General features: G+C 41.7%; 2 protein-coding genes and 1 long non-coding RNA gene across 3 annotated transcripts; 2 read left to right on the forward strand and 1 right to left on the reverse strand.

Moving 5' to 3' along the window:
- The first annotated feature begins 4,959 nt into the window (after nucleotides 1–4,959).
- On the forward strand, nucleotides 4,960–6,354 carry LOC110228251 (uncharacterized protein At3g60930, chloroplastic-like). Its single transcript, XM_021025006.1, has 2 exons — nucleotides 4,960–5,533; nucleotides 5,615–6,354. Exons 1-2 carry the CDS (start codon nucleotides 4,960–4,962, stop codon nucleotides 6,352–6,354), a joined length of 1,314 nt encoding a protein of 437 aa, XP_020880665.1.
- LOC110228252 (stress response protein NST1-like) lies at nucleotides 6,103–7,429 on the forward strand. Its single transcript, XM_021025007.1, has 2 exons — nucleotides 6,103–6,543; nucleotides 6,623–7,429. The coding sequence occupies exons 1-2, from the start codon at nucleotides 6,394–6,396 to the stop codon at nucleotides 7,427–7,429; spliced, it is 957 nt and encodes a 318-aa protein (XP_020880666.1). The 5' UTR covers nucleotides 6,103–6,393.
- Nucleotides 7,430–14,845: 7,416 nt separating this feature from the next.
- On the reverse strand, nucleotides 14,846–15,877 carry LOC110228665. Its single transcript, XR_002332134.1, has 3 exons — nucleotides 15,564–15,877; nucleotides 15,366–15,440; nucleotides 14,846–14,904 (listed from the first exon to the last, which is right to left on the reverse strand). It is a non-coding gene; the product is annotated as an uncharacterized LOC110228665 (long non-coding RNA).
- Between the last annotated feature and the right edge of the window lie 888 nt (nucleotides 15,878–16,765).

The following is a 16,765-nucleotide window of genomic DNA, read 5'->3' on the forward strand; positions in this document are numbered from 1 at the left end:
ATGGATTTTCATAGAGAAGGTTTTAAGAAAATTGGGTTTCTGTGAAAAATGGATTAAATGGATAATGTGGTGTATTACAACGGTCCAATATAGAGTTCTCCTTAATGGACAACCTAGAGGACTAATAGTACCAGAGAGGGGTTTACGACAAGGAGACCCGCTCTCACCTTATTTATTCATCCTTTGCACAGAAGTGCTAATTGCGAATATTCGGAAAGCTGAACGGGGAAAATTAATTACAGGTATCAAAGTAGCAAATGCAAGCCCTTCGGTTTCACATCTGTTATTTGCGGATGATAGCTTATTTTTTTGCAAGGCCAACAAGGATCAGTGTGAGGTAATTTTGGGAATTTTAAAGAAATATGAAGCGGTCTCGAGACAGCAGATTAATTTTTTAAAATCCTCGATTCAGTTTGGACATAAGGTAGATGATGATATCAAGGATGAAATCAAATCTACCTTAGGTATCACTAATATCGGTGGTATGGGTTCTTATCTTGGATTGCCGGAGAGCTTAGGAGGATCCAAGACAAAAATCTTCTCTTTTGTTAGAGAGAGACTACAAACAAGGATTAACGGATGGTCGGCAAAATTTTTATCAAAAGGGGGAAAGGAAGTGATGATTAAATCGGTAGCTGCGGCATTACCAACTTATGTTATGTCATGCTTCAGACTACCTAAAACAATCACTTCTAAACTTACTAGCGCAGTTGCTAATTTTTGGTGGAGCTCAAATGGTGATTCCAGAGGTATGCATTGGATGGCTTGGAATAAATTGTGCAATAGCAAATCGGAAGGGGGTTTAGGATTTCGGAATGTTGACGATTTTAATTCAGCTTTACTTGCAAAACAATTATGGCGGTTGATCACGGCTCAAGATTCTCTTTTCGCAAGGTGTTTAAAGGACGATATTTTAGGAAATCCAATCCTTTGGAAAATATAAAATCATATTCTCCATCATATGGATGGCGGAGTATATGTTCAGCTAGATCTCTGGTTAATAAAGGACTTATTAAAAGAGTCGGATCTGGGACATCCATCTCGGTTTGGGAGGATCCCTGGATTTCAGCTCAATTCCCGAGACCAGCAAAAAGTAATGGTTCAGTAGCTGAACCATCTTTAAAAGTTAACGATCTTATAGATCGTCGGACGAACTTTTGGAATATTGATCTCTTAAGAGCGATCTTTGATCCAGAAGATGTCGCGCTAATAAGCGCCATACACGTGGGTGCGCCAACAAAGGAAGACTCTTTGGGTTGGCATTTTACAAAATCCGGAAAATATACAGTCAAATCGGGATATCATACCACTCAGTTAGAAAAGCTGGAGACCAATTTAACCTTTTTTGGCCCTGATATCAACTCGTTAAAAGCACATTCTTGGCAAGTGCACTGTCCACCTAAGATACGCCACTTCTTGTGGCAAATCTTAACAGGTTGTGTACCGATTACGGAAAATTTGCGGAGAAGAGGAATTGATTGTGACACGGGCTGTGCAAGATGTGGCGCACCTGAGGAAACGATCAATCATACCCTCTTTCAGTGTCATCCGGCACGACAGATTTGGGCGCTTTCACAGATTCCTACGGCTATTGGGATTTTTCCCACAGAATCTAATTTTGCGAATTTGGATCACTTATTTTGGAGAATACCTTCAGAATTTGATTCGTCAGCCTTCCCGTGGATTATCTGGTATATTTGGAAAGCAAGGAACGAAAAAATCTTTGAAAACATAGATAAAGACCCAATAGAGGTATTACGATTAGCGGAAAAAGAGGCACAATTGTGGCAATCAGCTCAAATTGAGCTCCATAATGAAAATCATGGTTATGTGGATTTGGTAAATCGAATTCGAGTGAGGGATGTTTCACTTGACTCGAATTATTCCGGATACCGTTATTTTGTGGATGGATCATGGAAAGAAAGTGACAAGTTCTCCGGTACAGGGTGGTTCTGTACATCGTCAAATGGAGAGCCGCCAACCATGGGAGCTGCGAACCTCCGTAGAAGTCTATCTCCACTACATGCCGAAGTCGAGGCCCTTCTATGGGCGATGAAGTGTATGATTGGTGCAGATAATCAAGAGGTAGCATTCTTTACAGACTGTTCAGACCTGGTGAAGATGGTGTCTTCTCCAACCGAATGGCCGGCGTTTTCAGTGTACTTGGAGGAATTTCAGAGCGACAAGGAGGAGTTTTCATCTTTTTCTTTATCTTTAATTTCTCGTAGGGCTAATGTTAAAGCGGATAATCTGGCACGAAAAGTTCGTACAGAACCGCTTCATATCACCTATGTAAATAACATTCCTCAAGAATGGCTCTTTTGAGCTTTAATTAATTTCGGATGACAAAAAAAAATAGTATGGTTATATTTAATTTAATACTGTGCATATATGAAAATACTAAATCGGTATTTACACAAATTTAGTTTTATTATCGCAAAATTGGTAACATCGTTAATAAATATTAATCATAGGATTAATTTTGATTTAGTCAATATTCGAATAACTTGTATGTAACTTCATAAATCTATATATTTAACATGACACATCATTTTTAGTCAACATAACACGTATCATATGTTGAGGTTAAATTCTTAGAAGTAAAAATACATATAGTATAATAAAACAATACAATGTTCTTTTATTTATTATCTGTCTTTTTTTCTATTCATTCTTGACTTCAGTTACTCCAATCCTATATATAAAAGAAGGTTATCTCTCTCCATCTATTTGACACGTCAGCATTTATTTGACTGCCACGTGTCATAAAGTTTTTTTTTTTGTTTTTTTTTTCTCAAATAAATCACAATGCTTAGCATTACCACGTAACCTTCGATTCACCTTCTGCCGTTTCTTTTCCGCCTCCATTACTCTCAACCTGCAGTTTGACTGATGAAGAGATCGATTTCGTTCGCGATTCGTTGCCTCGATGTGAGGTATAACAAAATCTCTCCTGCCCAAAGATTCTATTTTTGCATTGTTTTTACTCTTTTGGAATTTTCAAAATCAGGAAGCTTTCTGTGATTATCTTCGAAGACTTGATTATTCTGACATTGAAGTGTATGCCATTTCAGAAGGATCAGTTTTTTTCCCTTGAAGTTCCTTTACTCAGAATTGAAGGTCATGTTGTGAGTTTATTATATCTTTCTGACTGTCTCTAACTATCATAATTGAAATGATCAGTTTATGATTTCTCTTGTGCTTACTTAGGTGTTGCAATTGTTGGAAACTCCATTGCTTAATCTCATCAATTACGCATCTTTGATTGCTACAAATGCAGCAAGACATCGATTCAGACGGAAACGAAATTGGCTCCGAGTAATTGAGATTGTGAATTGAAATCTGCCTCTTTGGATTTCTTCAGTCTCTCTAAACCTTAATCTTCGTTCTCCCAGTTTCGAAATTCAAGTTCCAAGGTTTGCATCGGTATTTTATGTTCCCTCTGATTTTTGATGCGACTTCTTTTTGTTCGGATTAGTGATGGGATATTTGCTTGCTTTTTATGTGGGTTTTGATTCGTTTTTGGTTTCTGAGAGGAATGGTTCAAAAGTTTTTGTGAGTTGATTTGAAAGTTTGATAGTTTACTTGGGTATTGTTGTTTTTGTCGCCACTAGGTTCAACTTTGAAGAAGCTAAATGTCCTTAATTTGTGAAGGAGGAGACCCTAAGGGCACCACTCACTCACTGAAGCTGGAAATTTCAAGTGGAGCTGTGTCAAGGAAAAAAAACATAAAAGGCAAATCAATCGCCGCAGGGGAACGAACGTTCCATATGTAGAGCTTTGTCGTTACACCGTTTGTCACTTCTTCTCCTCATATATTTTTTTAATCTCTGTGGATGTCGGAATCCGCAATACAAGTTTTATGATGTATATCGGATCGTCTAGTCTAGCTAATTCGAACAACAATCGTCAAAAGAAAACAAGAGAGTCAAGTGTGTGTATCTGTTTATTGATCAAGAAAAAAAAGCCTCTCATTACAATGGTTTTTGTCTCCTATTTATAATTACATGATTTGAAACCGAAGTCGCTCGTCAAGCCGCAGATCTCGCCTCCATTATTGCTTCCGTTTCGAATCTTCCCGATCTCGCACATCCCGTACAATCCGCCTTTCATTTAACTCGCGGGATCTCGCCGTTTTACTCGAACTGGGCTTGAACTTATTGGGCCGCTCTTTTCGTCCCCTGGACCGGGCCGACGGCCCATTTCGTCTCACTGATCCACTATCTTTCCGGGCCGGATCCGAACTGCGGGATCCGACACCAACAGTTTGCCCCCCAAGTGTTCCGAAGTATTAACTTCGGGATACTTTAAATAACAAACTCTTCTCGGGCTCGGAGATTTCGTCATTAATTCCGCTTTCCCCGGGATTTGGTTCCTCGACCGAAGTGACGTTTCGAGATCTTTAGGATATAAATTTTCCCGCGGATCGAGGGATTCTTCTCGGGATGAGGGCGGCGTTTCGAGTTCCTAGGGCTTCCATATTCCCGCCAGAGATTCCTATTAATACTTGATTGGACTCTTCGGGTTTTGCACAACCGCTTCAAGCTCGCTCACCTTCGTCGTCTGCTTATTTAAGGTACTGAACCTTCTCCTCTTTTTTCTCTTAACACTCGCGATTACGCTTTAGTTCTTGCTACTTAGTTCCGGATTCGTGTTAGTTCACCGCTCTAGATTAGTTCCGTGCTAGATTTAGGCCAGAGATCTAAAAGATTTCTTAGATTTTCAGCCCTCTGCTCCGAAATTGTTCGTTGTTCTTCAACTCCTCCGCCGTGTTCTTGATATTCCGTTGAATCGCAACCGTTTTCCGAAGAACGTCAACCGCTTAGTCTTTCCGGTTTATGGGTTTTCACGAAGATCTTCGAAGTTTGCTCAAGCGTGTTCTTGAGCTGTTCTTGAAATATCTTCCCAAATCCCTGGCGCCAGATCTTGTTTCGTCTCTACATCTTCCCTAATTACGTTATGGCTCCGAAGCGAAGCAGGAAGATCCAGAATGAGACTCATATCATGGAAGGCGAGTTCGGGAAGTATTTTTCTTCGAATCTCGACAATAAAAAGCTGGCTCTGCTGAAAGGTGCCTGCCAGATCCCTCGTCGAGTGTCCTTGATTACTCCAGGTCCGACAGATTCTCCGGAGTCTCCACCTACCGGTCACACTTGCGCTTTTGAAATTTTCTTTTCGGAATGCGGGCTATCTTTTCCGCTTCCCGGCCTTTTAGTCGAATTGATGCACGAGTTCGGAATCGCACTTCCTCAACTATGTCCAAATGTAGTTAGGACCGTCCTGTGCCTCCAGACCCTCGCAGAGGAAAATGGATACCGTATCACGCTATCCGACATACTCCATCTTTATACAGTAAAGAAGGGGCGAACTCCGGGGACGTTTTTCCTCAGTCCTCGGAGTAAATTCAGAGTCTTCGGGGATTTTCCCGAAAAGGACGAGCAATGGAGAATGTCCTACTTCTTCTTCGCTGTAGACGAATTTTCTTATGGTCCAAACACGGCTTATTTCGTTCGTGAATGGACTCGTCGTCCCGGTAGATAGCTCTTTAGGTTTTTCACTGCTTTTCACTCGTCTCTTTTTTCTTTCTAATCCGTCAATGTTTTTGCTTTTGCAGCTAAACCTCCGAAGAAAACGCTTTCTCATACTTTTGCGGGACAATTCGTAAAGATTTGCAATAGCAGCGACCTGTCGTGGGAATTGTTCACTTGCGAACGCATCCGGAGTTCGTGTGCTCGAATTGTCTCGCGATCCGACCTCATTTCCTCCACTCCTCCCTCCTCCCCTACTGTCGCCACTAACATGTCTCCGCTTTCCTACCGCGAAGAGAAGAGGCTCCAAAAGGAAAGGGAAAAAGAGAGAGAAGCGAGAGAGAAAGAAGATAAGGCCAGGATGGTGAAGGCCTTGGATGAAGGGAAATCCAGATCTTCATCTGGTAAAGGGAAGAACTCGGGTACCGTAGATCCGATTTCCGAATCGAAGACATCTGATCTCCGTGATCTGAAGAAGGTGTCTTCGGGAAAAGACCTAATCCGGATCTCGGATTCTCGCTCCTCCCGATCTTCTCGGGAAAAAGAAACTTCCGAAGGAGGTCATAGTGCAACCTCCTCAAGGAAACGCAGGAACGAGGAAACTGAAGTTCCTTCCCTCCAACGCAAGAGTCGTTCTCGTCTGAACGACGAGAAAAATCCTTCCGAGGATGCTGGGACCAGTCTGGGATCAAAACCAGAAGAAAAAGAAGATCCACAACGGGCCCCGGAGTCCGACTTGCCAACTCAGCTTCTTGTCCTGCCTTCGCGGGACTCTGAGAACCGGGAATCCGTCCGTCAGGAGATTCCGATCCCCACTGGTAAGTAGAGTGACTTCGTATTTCTATCTCGCTACGAGTTCATTTTGATGTTTTATTTTATTTTAACAGCTCCTCCGAAGTCACCAGCTGATTTCATGAGGAACTTTACTCCTGTTGGGATGAGGATTCCTCCCTTTAGTGACTTGAAGGAGGTCAACAGAGCGAACTACTTTCGCTTCGCTGATAAACTCGGAGAGGTAATTCTTTGAACTCTTCTCCTCCTTTCATAGAAATAAGAACTTTTCTTCCCGTCCTCATGAATCTTCGTTTTGACAGTTAATGCTCGAGTACAACACCACCTTCTCCTGCCACGAGTCCCAGCTCTTTCCTGTTAACGAGCTGGATGGTCTCAGGGCCCGGGTCGCCGAACTCGAAGAAGAAGTTCGTCAACTCAAGGAGATGGAGGAAGAAAATGCCAGGGCGGTGGCAAAGGCAAACGAGATCCGGGAGCGAATGCTGGAGGCCGAAGGTCGCTGCAACCTTCTTGACATTGCCAAGACTGATCTTTCCGAGAAGCTGAAGATCGGGAAGAACCTGTATCTCGAGGCATGTGAAAAGATTACCTCGCTGGAAGCTGAAGTTAAGCGAAGCGAGGAATGGTGCAAGATCGCTGCTGAGAAACGGGACGAGGAGCTCGCAGCAGCAAAAAAAGATGAAAGGTTGAGGCTTCGTGAACTCTATAGCGGACTCGCCTCGAAGCATGAGACCTACTACCAGGCCATCAGTGATAATGAGATTATTGGGACGCGTCTTGCCGAAACTCGGGCGAACCGAGAGCTTCTTGAGGAGATTCTGAAGGGAGAGATTCCGGACTTAAAAGCCGAACTAGAGTCGGTAAAGAAAGACGAGGAAGAGGCTGAGAAGAAAGCTCGCGAGGTAAGCGCTCTCAGACCTCAACCAAATGAGTTCGCTCATCTCTTTGTTGCGACTCCCCCAGAGCCCGTGCAAGAGACATCTCTTCCCGAAGATGATGTCGCCATTGATGAGTTCGGAACTAATAAAGGTTTCATGACTGGCCAGGACTTCGAAGCCGCCGTTCTGCCCGAGGAGATGCAGCAAGATCCCGACGTCAAGGGTCAATGATCTGGTTCCGGGGTTGTGATGGCTAGTGCCCCCCTTTGTTGTTTTTATTTTTTAAACCCAAAACCTATTTATCGTTTTTTTTGAAGACTTGAATATTTCCCCTCTATTTTTATATAAGTCCTTTTGAACTTTAAATCCGGAGTATTCGAGAAATTTGAATACCTCGTACGAAAAATTAAGAAATACTTAAGATTTCAACGAGATACGCAAGTTACATGAACTCAGAATTCTTTCTTCAAAGGATAAGGGAAAAATACTAAGAACGAGAGTTAAGTGGGTGTTCTTAATATTAAAAATGAGAATCGGGACTCGGAGTCCGCAGAAATCCCTAGTCTGTGTTGAACCAGACCCTTTTTTGCTAAGTAAAACTTAGGCTTATCTTTCAAGAATGACCAGAGGTCTGAGCTCGGTTTCGAGAAAAAGTAGTTACGAGGTTCTTCTCGGTTTCACAGATTGCGAGATTATTCTCGGCTTCTTTGAAAGATGTTTAGAAGAATATAAACATTTTATTTGATTTAGAGACTGCACTCGAAGTTCGAGCTGCCTACGTACCCAAAGGTGGGGATCAAGTCTATCGTAGTTCGATTTACAATAATGAAAATAATAAAATACTGAAATAAAGTATCTCTTCAGATGAATGGAATTCCAAGCTCTTCGGACTGCTTTTCCTTCCATGTTTTCAAGGCGATAAACTCCGTTGCGAACTACCTGAGTAATTCGATAAGGACCTTCCCAGTTAATACCTAGCTTTCCAGCTCCATCTTCGGTAGTATTTTGCTGAACTTTGCGCAATACCAAGGTTCCAACGTCGAAGTGTCGACTTCGGACAGTCGAATTATAGTATCGAGCTGCGGCATTCTTGTAATTTTGCATTCGAATCAAAGCTCGATCACGCCGCTCCTCAATGGTATCAATAACGTCAACCATCATTTCGCTATTTGCTGCCTCGTTCTGCGGGTTATTCATCCGTCTCGGACTTGGCACAAATATTTCAGCAGGGATTACAGCCTCCATTCCATAAACTAATGAAAATGGTGTTTCACCTGTTGCACGCCTAGGAGTAGTGCGAATTGCCCAGAGAACACTTTGTAGTTCATTAAACCACGCTCCTTTGTGCGACTTAAGTTTTTTCTTCAAAGTGGACAAAACAGTTTTGTTCATTGCTTCAGCTTGACCATTACCCTGCGGGTAACGAGGCGTTGATCGACTGAGTCTGATTTGCCATTCTTCGCAAAAAGATTCGAATTGCCGCGAAATGAATTGAGGTCCGTTATCAGTAACGATCTCGTATGGCAAACCGTGCCTACAAATGATGTCCTGCCAAATGAATTTGCGAACTTGAACCTGAGTTATGTTTACGTAGGCTGCCGCTTCTACCCACTTCGAGAAATAATCGGTAAGAACCAGGACAAATTTCACCCCGCGCGTAGAAACATGAAGAGGCCCAATAATATCCATAGACCATTTCATAAACGGATAAGGCGAAGAGACTGATGATAATGGCTCGGTGGGTTGGTGAATTGAAGGTGCGTGCTTCTGGCACTGCTCGCATTTCCGCGCATACTCCTCGCAATCCGCGATTAATGTGGGCCAGAAATATCCGTACTTTCTTACTTTATAGGCCAAAGAGCGACCTCCGGAGTGATTTCCGCATACTCCGTCATGAATCTCTTTCACCACAGTACGGACCTGCTGTCCGAAAATACAGATCATGTCAGGACCCGAGATGCTTCTTCTGTAGAGGATGTCGCTCGAAATGCAGAAACGAGCACTTTTAGCTTTCAGTCTCCGTGCCTCCCACTTATCCGTGGGGAGAGTACCATTAAGGATGTATTCTCTGATGGGTATCCGCCAGTCTACCCCCCAATTCGGAAGCGGTAGCGCTGGTGGTACTGGTTCCGGATTTAGCGGTGTTCCGATTAGTGATTCTACTTCGGAGTTCTGCTCAGTCTCCTCGACCCTTTGTGGTTCTTGTTCCACACTCATCCTTCTTTGCATAGACCGTGTAGTCACAAAGTTCAGCTCTCCGGTGGCTATACTGGGATGTTCAATTACTTCGACAGGGATCATTCGGCTCACTGTTACTTCGGAACTCGACGCCAACGCCGCCAACGCATCTGCCGCTGAGTTCTCACTTCGCGGAATTCTAGCGAGTTCGAAACTTAGAAACTTTTTACTCAATTCCTGAACCTTAGCGAGGTAAGCTTCCATTCTACCATCTTTTGCTTCATAATCACCGGAAAATTGATTAGCAACGAGCTGCGAGTCGCAAAATGCCCGTAATTTTGTGACACCTATCCCAACCGCTAGACGAAGTCCTGCAAGGAGAGACTCGTACTCCGCCTCGTTATTCGACGCATTAAATGCGAGACGAAATGACTGTTCAATTACCTCACCATACGGGGATTGTAATCGGATACCGATCCCGGAACCCTGTTTTGAGGACGCGCCGTCCACATGAAGTATCCAAGGTCCTTCATTTTCTTTGACTTCCACGGAGTCCAGAGGTAGTTCGATCAGAAAATCTGCGAGGACTTGAGATTTCAAGCTTGTCCTTATTCGGAACTGGACATCATACTCGCTTAGCTCAATTGCCCATTTAACCAATCTTCCTGACTGACTCGGACTATGCAAAATTGCCCTTAAAGGTTGCGTGGTTAGGATAATAACCGTATGAGATTGAAAATACGGTCTTAGTTTCCGAGCCGAAGTAATTACTGCCAGAGCTAGCTTTTCTATCATCGGATATCTTGACTCCGCTCCCGAAAAAGACTTGCTTACATAGAAAATCGGTCTTTCCTCGTTCCGATCCAATCGCACTAACACTCCACTTACTGCGCTGTCGGAAACCGATACGTACAAGAAAAGCTCTTCTCCGAACTCGGGTTTTGCTAACACAGGAGGTTTGGACAAATAATCTTTTAGATTTTTGAAAGCCTTTTCGCAATTCTCATCCCAGATGAAATTCTTGTTTGCTTTTCGGAGCAGATCATAGAATGGAAGACACCTATCGGTTGACCTCGAGATGAACCGGTTCAAGGCTGCTATCCGCCCTGTGAGTCGCTGAACTTCCCGGATGTTGCGAGGCGAAGTCATTGCCAGAAAAGCGTTCAACTGTCGCGGATTAGCTTCGAGTCCCCGCTCTGTGACAATGTAACCCAAAAACTCTCCCGAAGGAACTGCAAAAGTGCACTTGGTCGGGTTCAGCTTCATTCCGAACTTATTCAAAATTGCGAAGCACTGCTCTAGATGCTCAATATGCGAAGTGCTTGATATTGACTTTACCAGCATATCGTCAATATACACTTCCATCGTTTTACCGAGGAGATCTTTGAACATCATATTCACCAACCGTTGATAAGTGGCTCCGGCATTTTTCAACCCGAACGGCATGACTATATAACAGTAAGTTCCACGGTCCGTGATGAAAGCTGTCTTTTCCTGATCTTCCGGATTCATCAAAATCTGATTATACCCGGAAAAAGCATCCATAAAGGACATCATTTCGTGGCCCGTAGTTGACTCCACAAGTCGGTCGATGTGCGGAAGTGGGAAACTATCTTTAGGATAGGCTTTATTGAGATCGGTAAAATCTACGCAAACCCGCCATTTCCCATTTTTCTTCTTGACTACAACAGGGTTCGCCAACCAGTCCGGACATTTGACCTCGCGAATCAAACCGGCATCGAGCAGGCGCTGAACTTCGGCATTTACCGCCTCGGCTCGGTCTGGACCGAGTTTCCTGCGCTTTTGTTTTACTGGCTTGAAAGTCGGGTCAATGTTGAGCTCATGCGAAATGACCTTTGTATCGATCCCAGTCATCTCCTCAATTTTCCAGGCGAAGGTTCTTTGATTCCTTTTTAGGAAAGTTATCAGTTCGGCTCGGAGTGTTTCGCTTAATCCCGCTCCTATTTTCACAGTTTGATCTAGATACTCCTCATTAACTACCACTGGCTCCACGAGGTCACTGCTTATTTTTTTGACGGGATTTGCAGGCACCTCGAGCTGTGGTTGCTATTGAATTTTAAGCTTATGACTGGACATGTAACACATCCTCGCAGCTCGCTGACTTCCCAGGATTTGCTTCGCTCCGGACTTCGTAGGGAATTTCAAGCATTGATGATACGTTGAAGGTACTGCTTTCATCTCATAAATCCAGGATGTTCCCAAGATAACATTATAAGCAGCCGGACGATCGAACACCGTAAACTCAGTCATTTTGACTATGCCTTCTGCGCATACCGGGAGCACAATCGTTCCTAATGACATTGAAGTTTCGCTAGTAAAGGAAACCAAAGGCGATGGTGGCCCCCTTATATCTCGCTTCGATATCCCCATTCTTGTCAAAGTATCGAGGAAGATTAAATCCACCGAACTCCCAGTATCAATGAGAACCCGAGATACTTCGCAATGCGCAATATCGAGTGTTATGACCAGAGCGTCATCGTGTGGTTTGTCAAGTTGACTGGTTTCGCTTTCGGAGAATGTTACTTCGGGTAACTGTTCCTCAGTAAGCCTGGCCTTCTTGATAATCGGGGGGGTTGCCCTCCGTTCGTGTTGCTTGATTGCACTTATGGAATCCCGAAAGAGCTTAGATCCCCCCATAATCACCTGGATTTGCTTCTTCGGTCCTTTAAAAACATTAGGGGACTGGATCCTTTTGGTTTTCTTGCTGGGAGGAGACGGTTCCTCTGTTGGTACTGTACGTTCCGACGGATGAGTTGGTTCGAGCTCCGAAACGTCGATTTCGGCTATTTCCCCAGATGCGAACTTGGCAGCCAGTAACCTTCCTAGAGCCTTGCAATCTTTCGTAGCATGCCCATTGACTTTGTGGATCTCGCAGTAGGCGTTTGGGTCACGAATCCACTTGTTACTCGGGAAAGCGCCGTTTTTGCTTTTTGGCGAGAAAGACTGCTTCGCAGGCGAATTCTTCGGAGAAACCTTTGGCTCCTCCCGACCTACTGAGAATGTGCTAGCTCCAGGCTTTCGAACTTCAGGTTGAACAGGCTTCTTCTGAGGAAGAAGTTGAGCAGGTTTTGGAGCTGCCTTGAACTTTTTTGCTAGAGCGGCCCGCTCTTCTTCCGCGTTTATCCAGTTCGTTGCCCGATGGAGGGCGTCTTGAATAGTGGCTGGTCGGTTAACAACCAACTCTTCCCGGAAACGGGATTCGTGCCATAAACCATTCTTAAGTGCAGCAATTGCTGCGGAATCAGACAGGTTTGGGATCTGGACCATAATCTCTTTAAAGGAGGTGATGTAAGTCCGGAGCGGCTCTCCGGCTCCCTGTGAGAGGTTCCACAGCTGGGCATCAGTTACATCGCTCTTGATGAAGTATCCGTACTGCATGATGAAAGCAGTGGATAGTTGCTTGAAGCTATCGATCGATCCTTCTTCTAGTTGAGTAAACCAGGTCAAAGCCGGCCCGGATAGGTTCTCGGCGAAGAGCTTGCATAAGCCTGCGTCTACTTCGTTGGGCTCCAAATGTACCCGACCTGCGGTCACCTGAAAAGACGCTAAAAATTCTTTGGGATCTCCCTTACCATCGTACCCCGGAAGTTTTACCTTCCTTTGGTCTCGAATTCGCAGGGCTACAATTCGTGGAGTAAAAGGAGTCCTTCTCGTCTCCTCGATCACTCTATCGACTTCGGGAGCCGAACTGGTGGCTTGGTGAACCCTCGAACTCATTTCCCGAATCTGATTTTGTAAGCTCTGGATTTCCGGGCTGAATGGAAGGTGAGGCGGATGGGACTCGGTTTGAGGATGGCGCGGGGTGCTGCCAAGATGAATGGGGAGAGGTGTTCTGGATGGAACAAAAGGACCGCCGGCCGAATTTGGAGGTGCTTGAGCCTGACGGGATCCATCTCCAGGTTCACTCTGAGAGCCAAGAGGCAAAGAAGATGGGAGTGCGTTGTTCGGGGAAAAGAGTCTAGGATCTTGAACCTCCGAAACGTTTGGACCATGAAAGTCCAAATGGCCGCGAGGTCCGCTGGTCCGCAAAGTTCCTGCAAGAAATGTATCAACCCGATCCGCATAAGCATTATGGGCTGACCTGATTTCGGAACAACTCGCTGTGAGGACTGCGATTTGGCTGCCGCTTTGCTCTTCAAATGCTGAAAGCTTCTCAGACAACGCAGTGGTGGCGAGCTGCTGCTGGTCGGTCTTCTCGGACAGATCTTTAAGCAACTTCTTGATCTCGTCGAGGACTGAAGCCGGATCCGCTACGTCTGACATCTTTCCGATTGATATTCTAGAGTAAAAGACTAGAAATCCCCTCCTTATAGCGCCAAATTGTGGATGTCGGAATCCGCAATACAAGTTTTATGATGTATATCGGATCGTCTAGTCTAGCTAATTCGAACAACAATCGTCAAAAGAAAACAAGAGAGTCAAGTGTGTGTATCTGTTTATTGATCAAGAAAAAAAAGCCTCTCATTACAATGGTTTTTGTCTCCTATTTATAATTACATGATTTGAAACCGAAGTCGCTCGTCAAGCCGCAGATCTCGCCTCCATTATTGCTTCCGTTTCGAATCTTCCCGATCTCGCATATCCCGTACAATCCGCCTTTCATTTAACTCGCGGGATCTCGCCGTTTTACTCGAACTGGGCTTGAACTTATTGGGCCGCTCTTTTCGTCCCCTGGACCGGGCCGACGGCCCATTTCGTCTCACTGATCCACTATCTTTCCGGGCCGGATCCGAACTGCGGGATCCGACACCAACAATCTCCATTATGCTTCCCCAAGTAGAACCTAAATAGCAAAACCTCTTTAGCTATTCACGTTCGATTAAATTTTGTATGTTATTCTTCTCTCTTCTTCGTTTTTGTTTCTTAGATTAAGTTTCACTTTTTCTATCTAAAAGTTGGTTTGATTGATCAGGTGACGTTTAAGGAAGCGGACACAGCGATGAGGGCGTGTCAGAATATGAATCCTTAAAAATGATTCAAGATTCTTTTAAACTAAATACTTAAAAATGATTGTTACTTCAAAACAGTTGTATAGAGATTGCTTTAGAGATGGCATAGCAGTGACAAGGTGTATTAAGCTGAAACACTAGAGTACTAAGGCATATGAGTAGTAAGGTTTAACACAAAATTTGTCTCAACAAATAGAAGTTTTATCAAGCTAAGGCATATGCATTTGGTCGTGTTCATCGATTCGAAACACATTTGTGCAAACGTTAGATAATATCTAAAGATAAGTTCTATTACATCCACAGTTTTTTGTGTGTGATATTTTAATTCATTATGCAACTCTCGACTCAAAATGTTATTTAACAATCTTTTTTGGTTTAATATTGTTAATAGCATTTAACAAATGACATATTTCGTATTGGCTTTTACAAAATTGTTAATTTACAAAAATTAGAAACAATCGGAAAAAAAAACCCTGCGTGGGTATTCACCTAGTGTTTTTAAAAACTTGAAAGATGAGAACAAATCAAAAGAGGAAGATTCTACATTTTTTTCTTCTCCTGCAAGAAATTAAAGAAAATTTATTAAAGATCTTAGATATTATATTTGTTAAAATCAAAATCAGAAAGAAAAGCATACATAGAAAACATTAAACATGAAAATAAAAAAAAAAAACATATATGATGCAAACAATAACAAAACTTCAACCTTATAAAAATCGTAATTATTAAAATTGTTTATAAAATTTTTTTAAAATAACAAAATTCATTATTCTTAGCACCTTCCAAAAAAAAATTGGGGAAAAAATCATGTCAACGTTTAAAAATAAATAAATTGGACTTTAAAAAAAAACATATCTAATGATAAACCACAAACTTTTGATTTTATAAAATATAAATTTTTACCTTTATTCTTAGAAATCTAAATTCTTCTAAAATTATGTTCTAAAAACAACAGAAAAATTAATGACACCTTTAACAATAAAAATGAATTTTTTTCTATCAAACTTTAGAGGCTTAACTCGCTCGCTCTAACGCATCACCTCGATGTTCATGACGAAGATGATAGTCTTTTTTAGTTTAGCTCGTTAAGAAATCTGTAGCACAATTAAAAAAAGATAGAGATTAGCAAAATTTTAGTAAAATTTAGTTATTAGATTATTTACATATAATGAATCTAAAACCCAGTTTGACCATAATCAAAAACGAAAAATACATACTTTTCGATGCACTGATCCCACTCTTAGTTGCCGTGAATGGCCGGTTACAATTGAACTGCAAAAAACAATACGAAATATATATTAGTGATACATATTTTGAAGAAATCTAGAATTTTCTAGTTGTAGAGAATTGAAAAGAAGAAAAAAAAAACAATAAATATTTTAGCTAGAGAAAGAAACAACAAAGAAAGAACAAAGAAAGAGAAATCATCCAAGTTTTGTGTTTGGCGATGGTAAATGGAGTTTAGGTGTTTAGTATTTATAGGAAAACTAATTAGGTTTCGCTAATTCATAGAAATCTTCGGAAAAAAAAATAATAACTGCCACAAGATATCAGGGAGTAAATCTTTTATATTGTTAATTGGAATATGCTAGGATTATGCATTTATTTGAGTATTTAATATATTTCTATAATTCGTTGGGGATTTAAATATTAACTAACCCTAATTGTGTCGTTAAAGATAATATGTTGAGATTTTGGCAAGTTTGTTAAACGTGTAATCTTTAATTCAAATATTTAATGCTAATTCGCGAATAAAAAATTGAGATATTCTCTAAATTTTATACCAACTATTATTGGAAATGATTGATGACACAATTGCGATTTGGTAATATGCTATTTATTTAGATTAGTTGGTGCAATTAGTTACCTATTAACGTTATTTTAGGGATTCGCTTTTAGAATAATATAGATTTTATAGTTTTAATGTCATAAATTCATCATATTCTGTTGCCTAAATCAGAAAATATTACCAAAAAAGATTTTTTTGTGATATTAAATATGAAAAATGAATTTATTACTAATTAATGTCGTTTTTCTTTAAATACATTTTTTCTTTATAATTTCATAATATATATATATATATATATAGTTAAAATCTGGACATTTATTATGAGCATAAATATGAAAACGATTTCCCATTAAAATCGGCCATTTATTAGGGTCATTATTATGAAAGATTATTTACCATTAAAATAGGTAACTTATTTGTAATTAAAGAAACATTAAATGGAATTGTTATAGCAATTATACTCAAAAGATTCGTTTGTTTTTATTACAATATTCCTTAAATCTCTTATCCTAGATCCGAATAGGATTAAACCGGGTAAAACCCGGATCCAAAAGAGTTTATGCAAAAATCCCTTGTAAAAATGTATATGTAGATGGAAAAGTGGTTTACTTAAAACCAATGATCGGTTAA

Source organism: Arabidopsis lyrata, assembly GCF_000004255.2.
Source record: "Arabidopsis lyrata subsp. lyrata unplaced genomic scaffold ARALYscaffold_5, whole genome shotgun sequence".
In the NCBI taxonomy this organism is placed as follows: Eukaryota; Viridiplantae; Streptophyta; class Magnoliopsida; order Brassicales; family Brassicaceae; genus Arabidopsis; species Arabidopsis lyrata.

Bases quoted from the DNA above. Each gene is read 5' to 3' on its own strand.
- LOC110228252 (XM_021025007.1), top strand. From the start codon at position 6,394: ATGTTTTATTTTATTTTAACAGCTCCTCCGAAGTCACCAGCTGATTTC. The intron at 6,544-6,622 runs GTAATTCTTTGA...TCGTTTTGACAG, and splicing joins TCGCTGATAAACTCGGAGAG to TTAATGCTCGAGTACAACAC.
- LOC110228251 (XM_021025006.1), top strand. From the start codon at position 4,960: ATGGCTCCGAAGCGAAGCAGGAAGATCCAGAATGAGACTCATATCATG. The intron at 5,534-5,614 runs GTAGATAGCTCT...TTGCTTTTGCAG, and splicing joins TGAATGGACTCGTCGTCCCG to CTAAACCTCCGAAGAAAACG.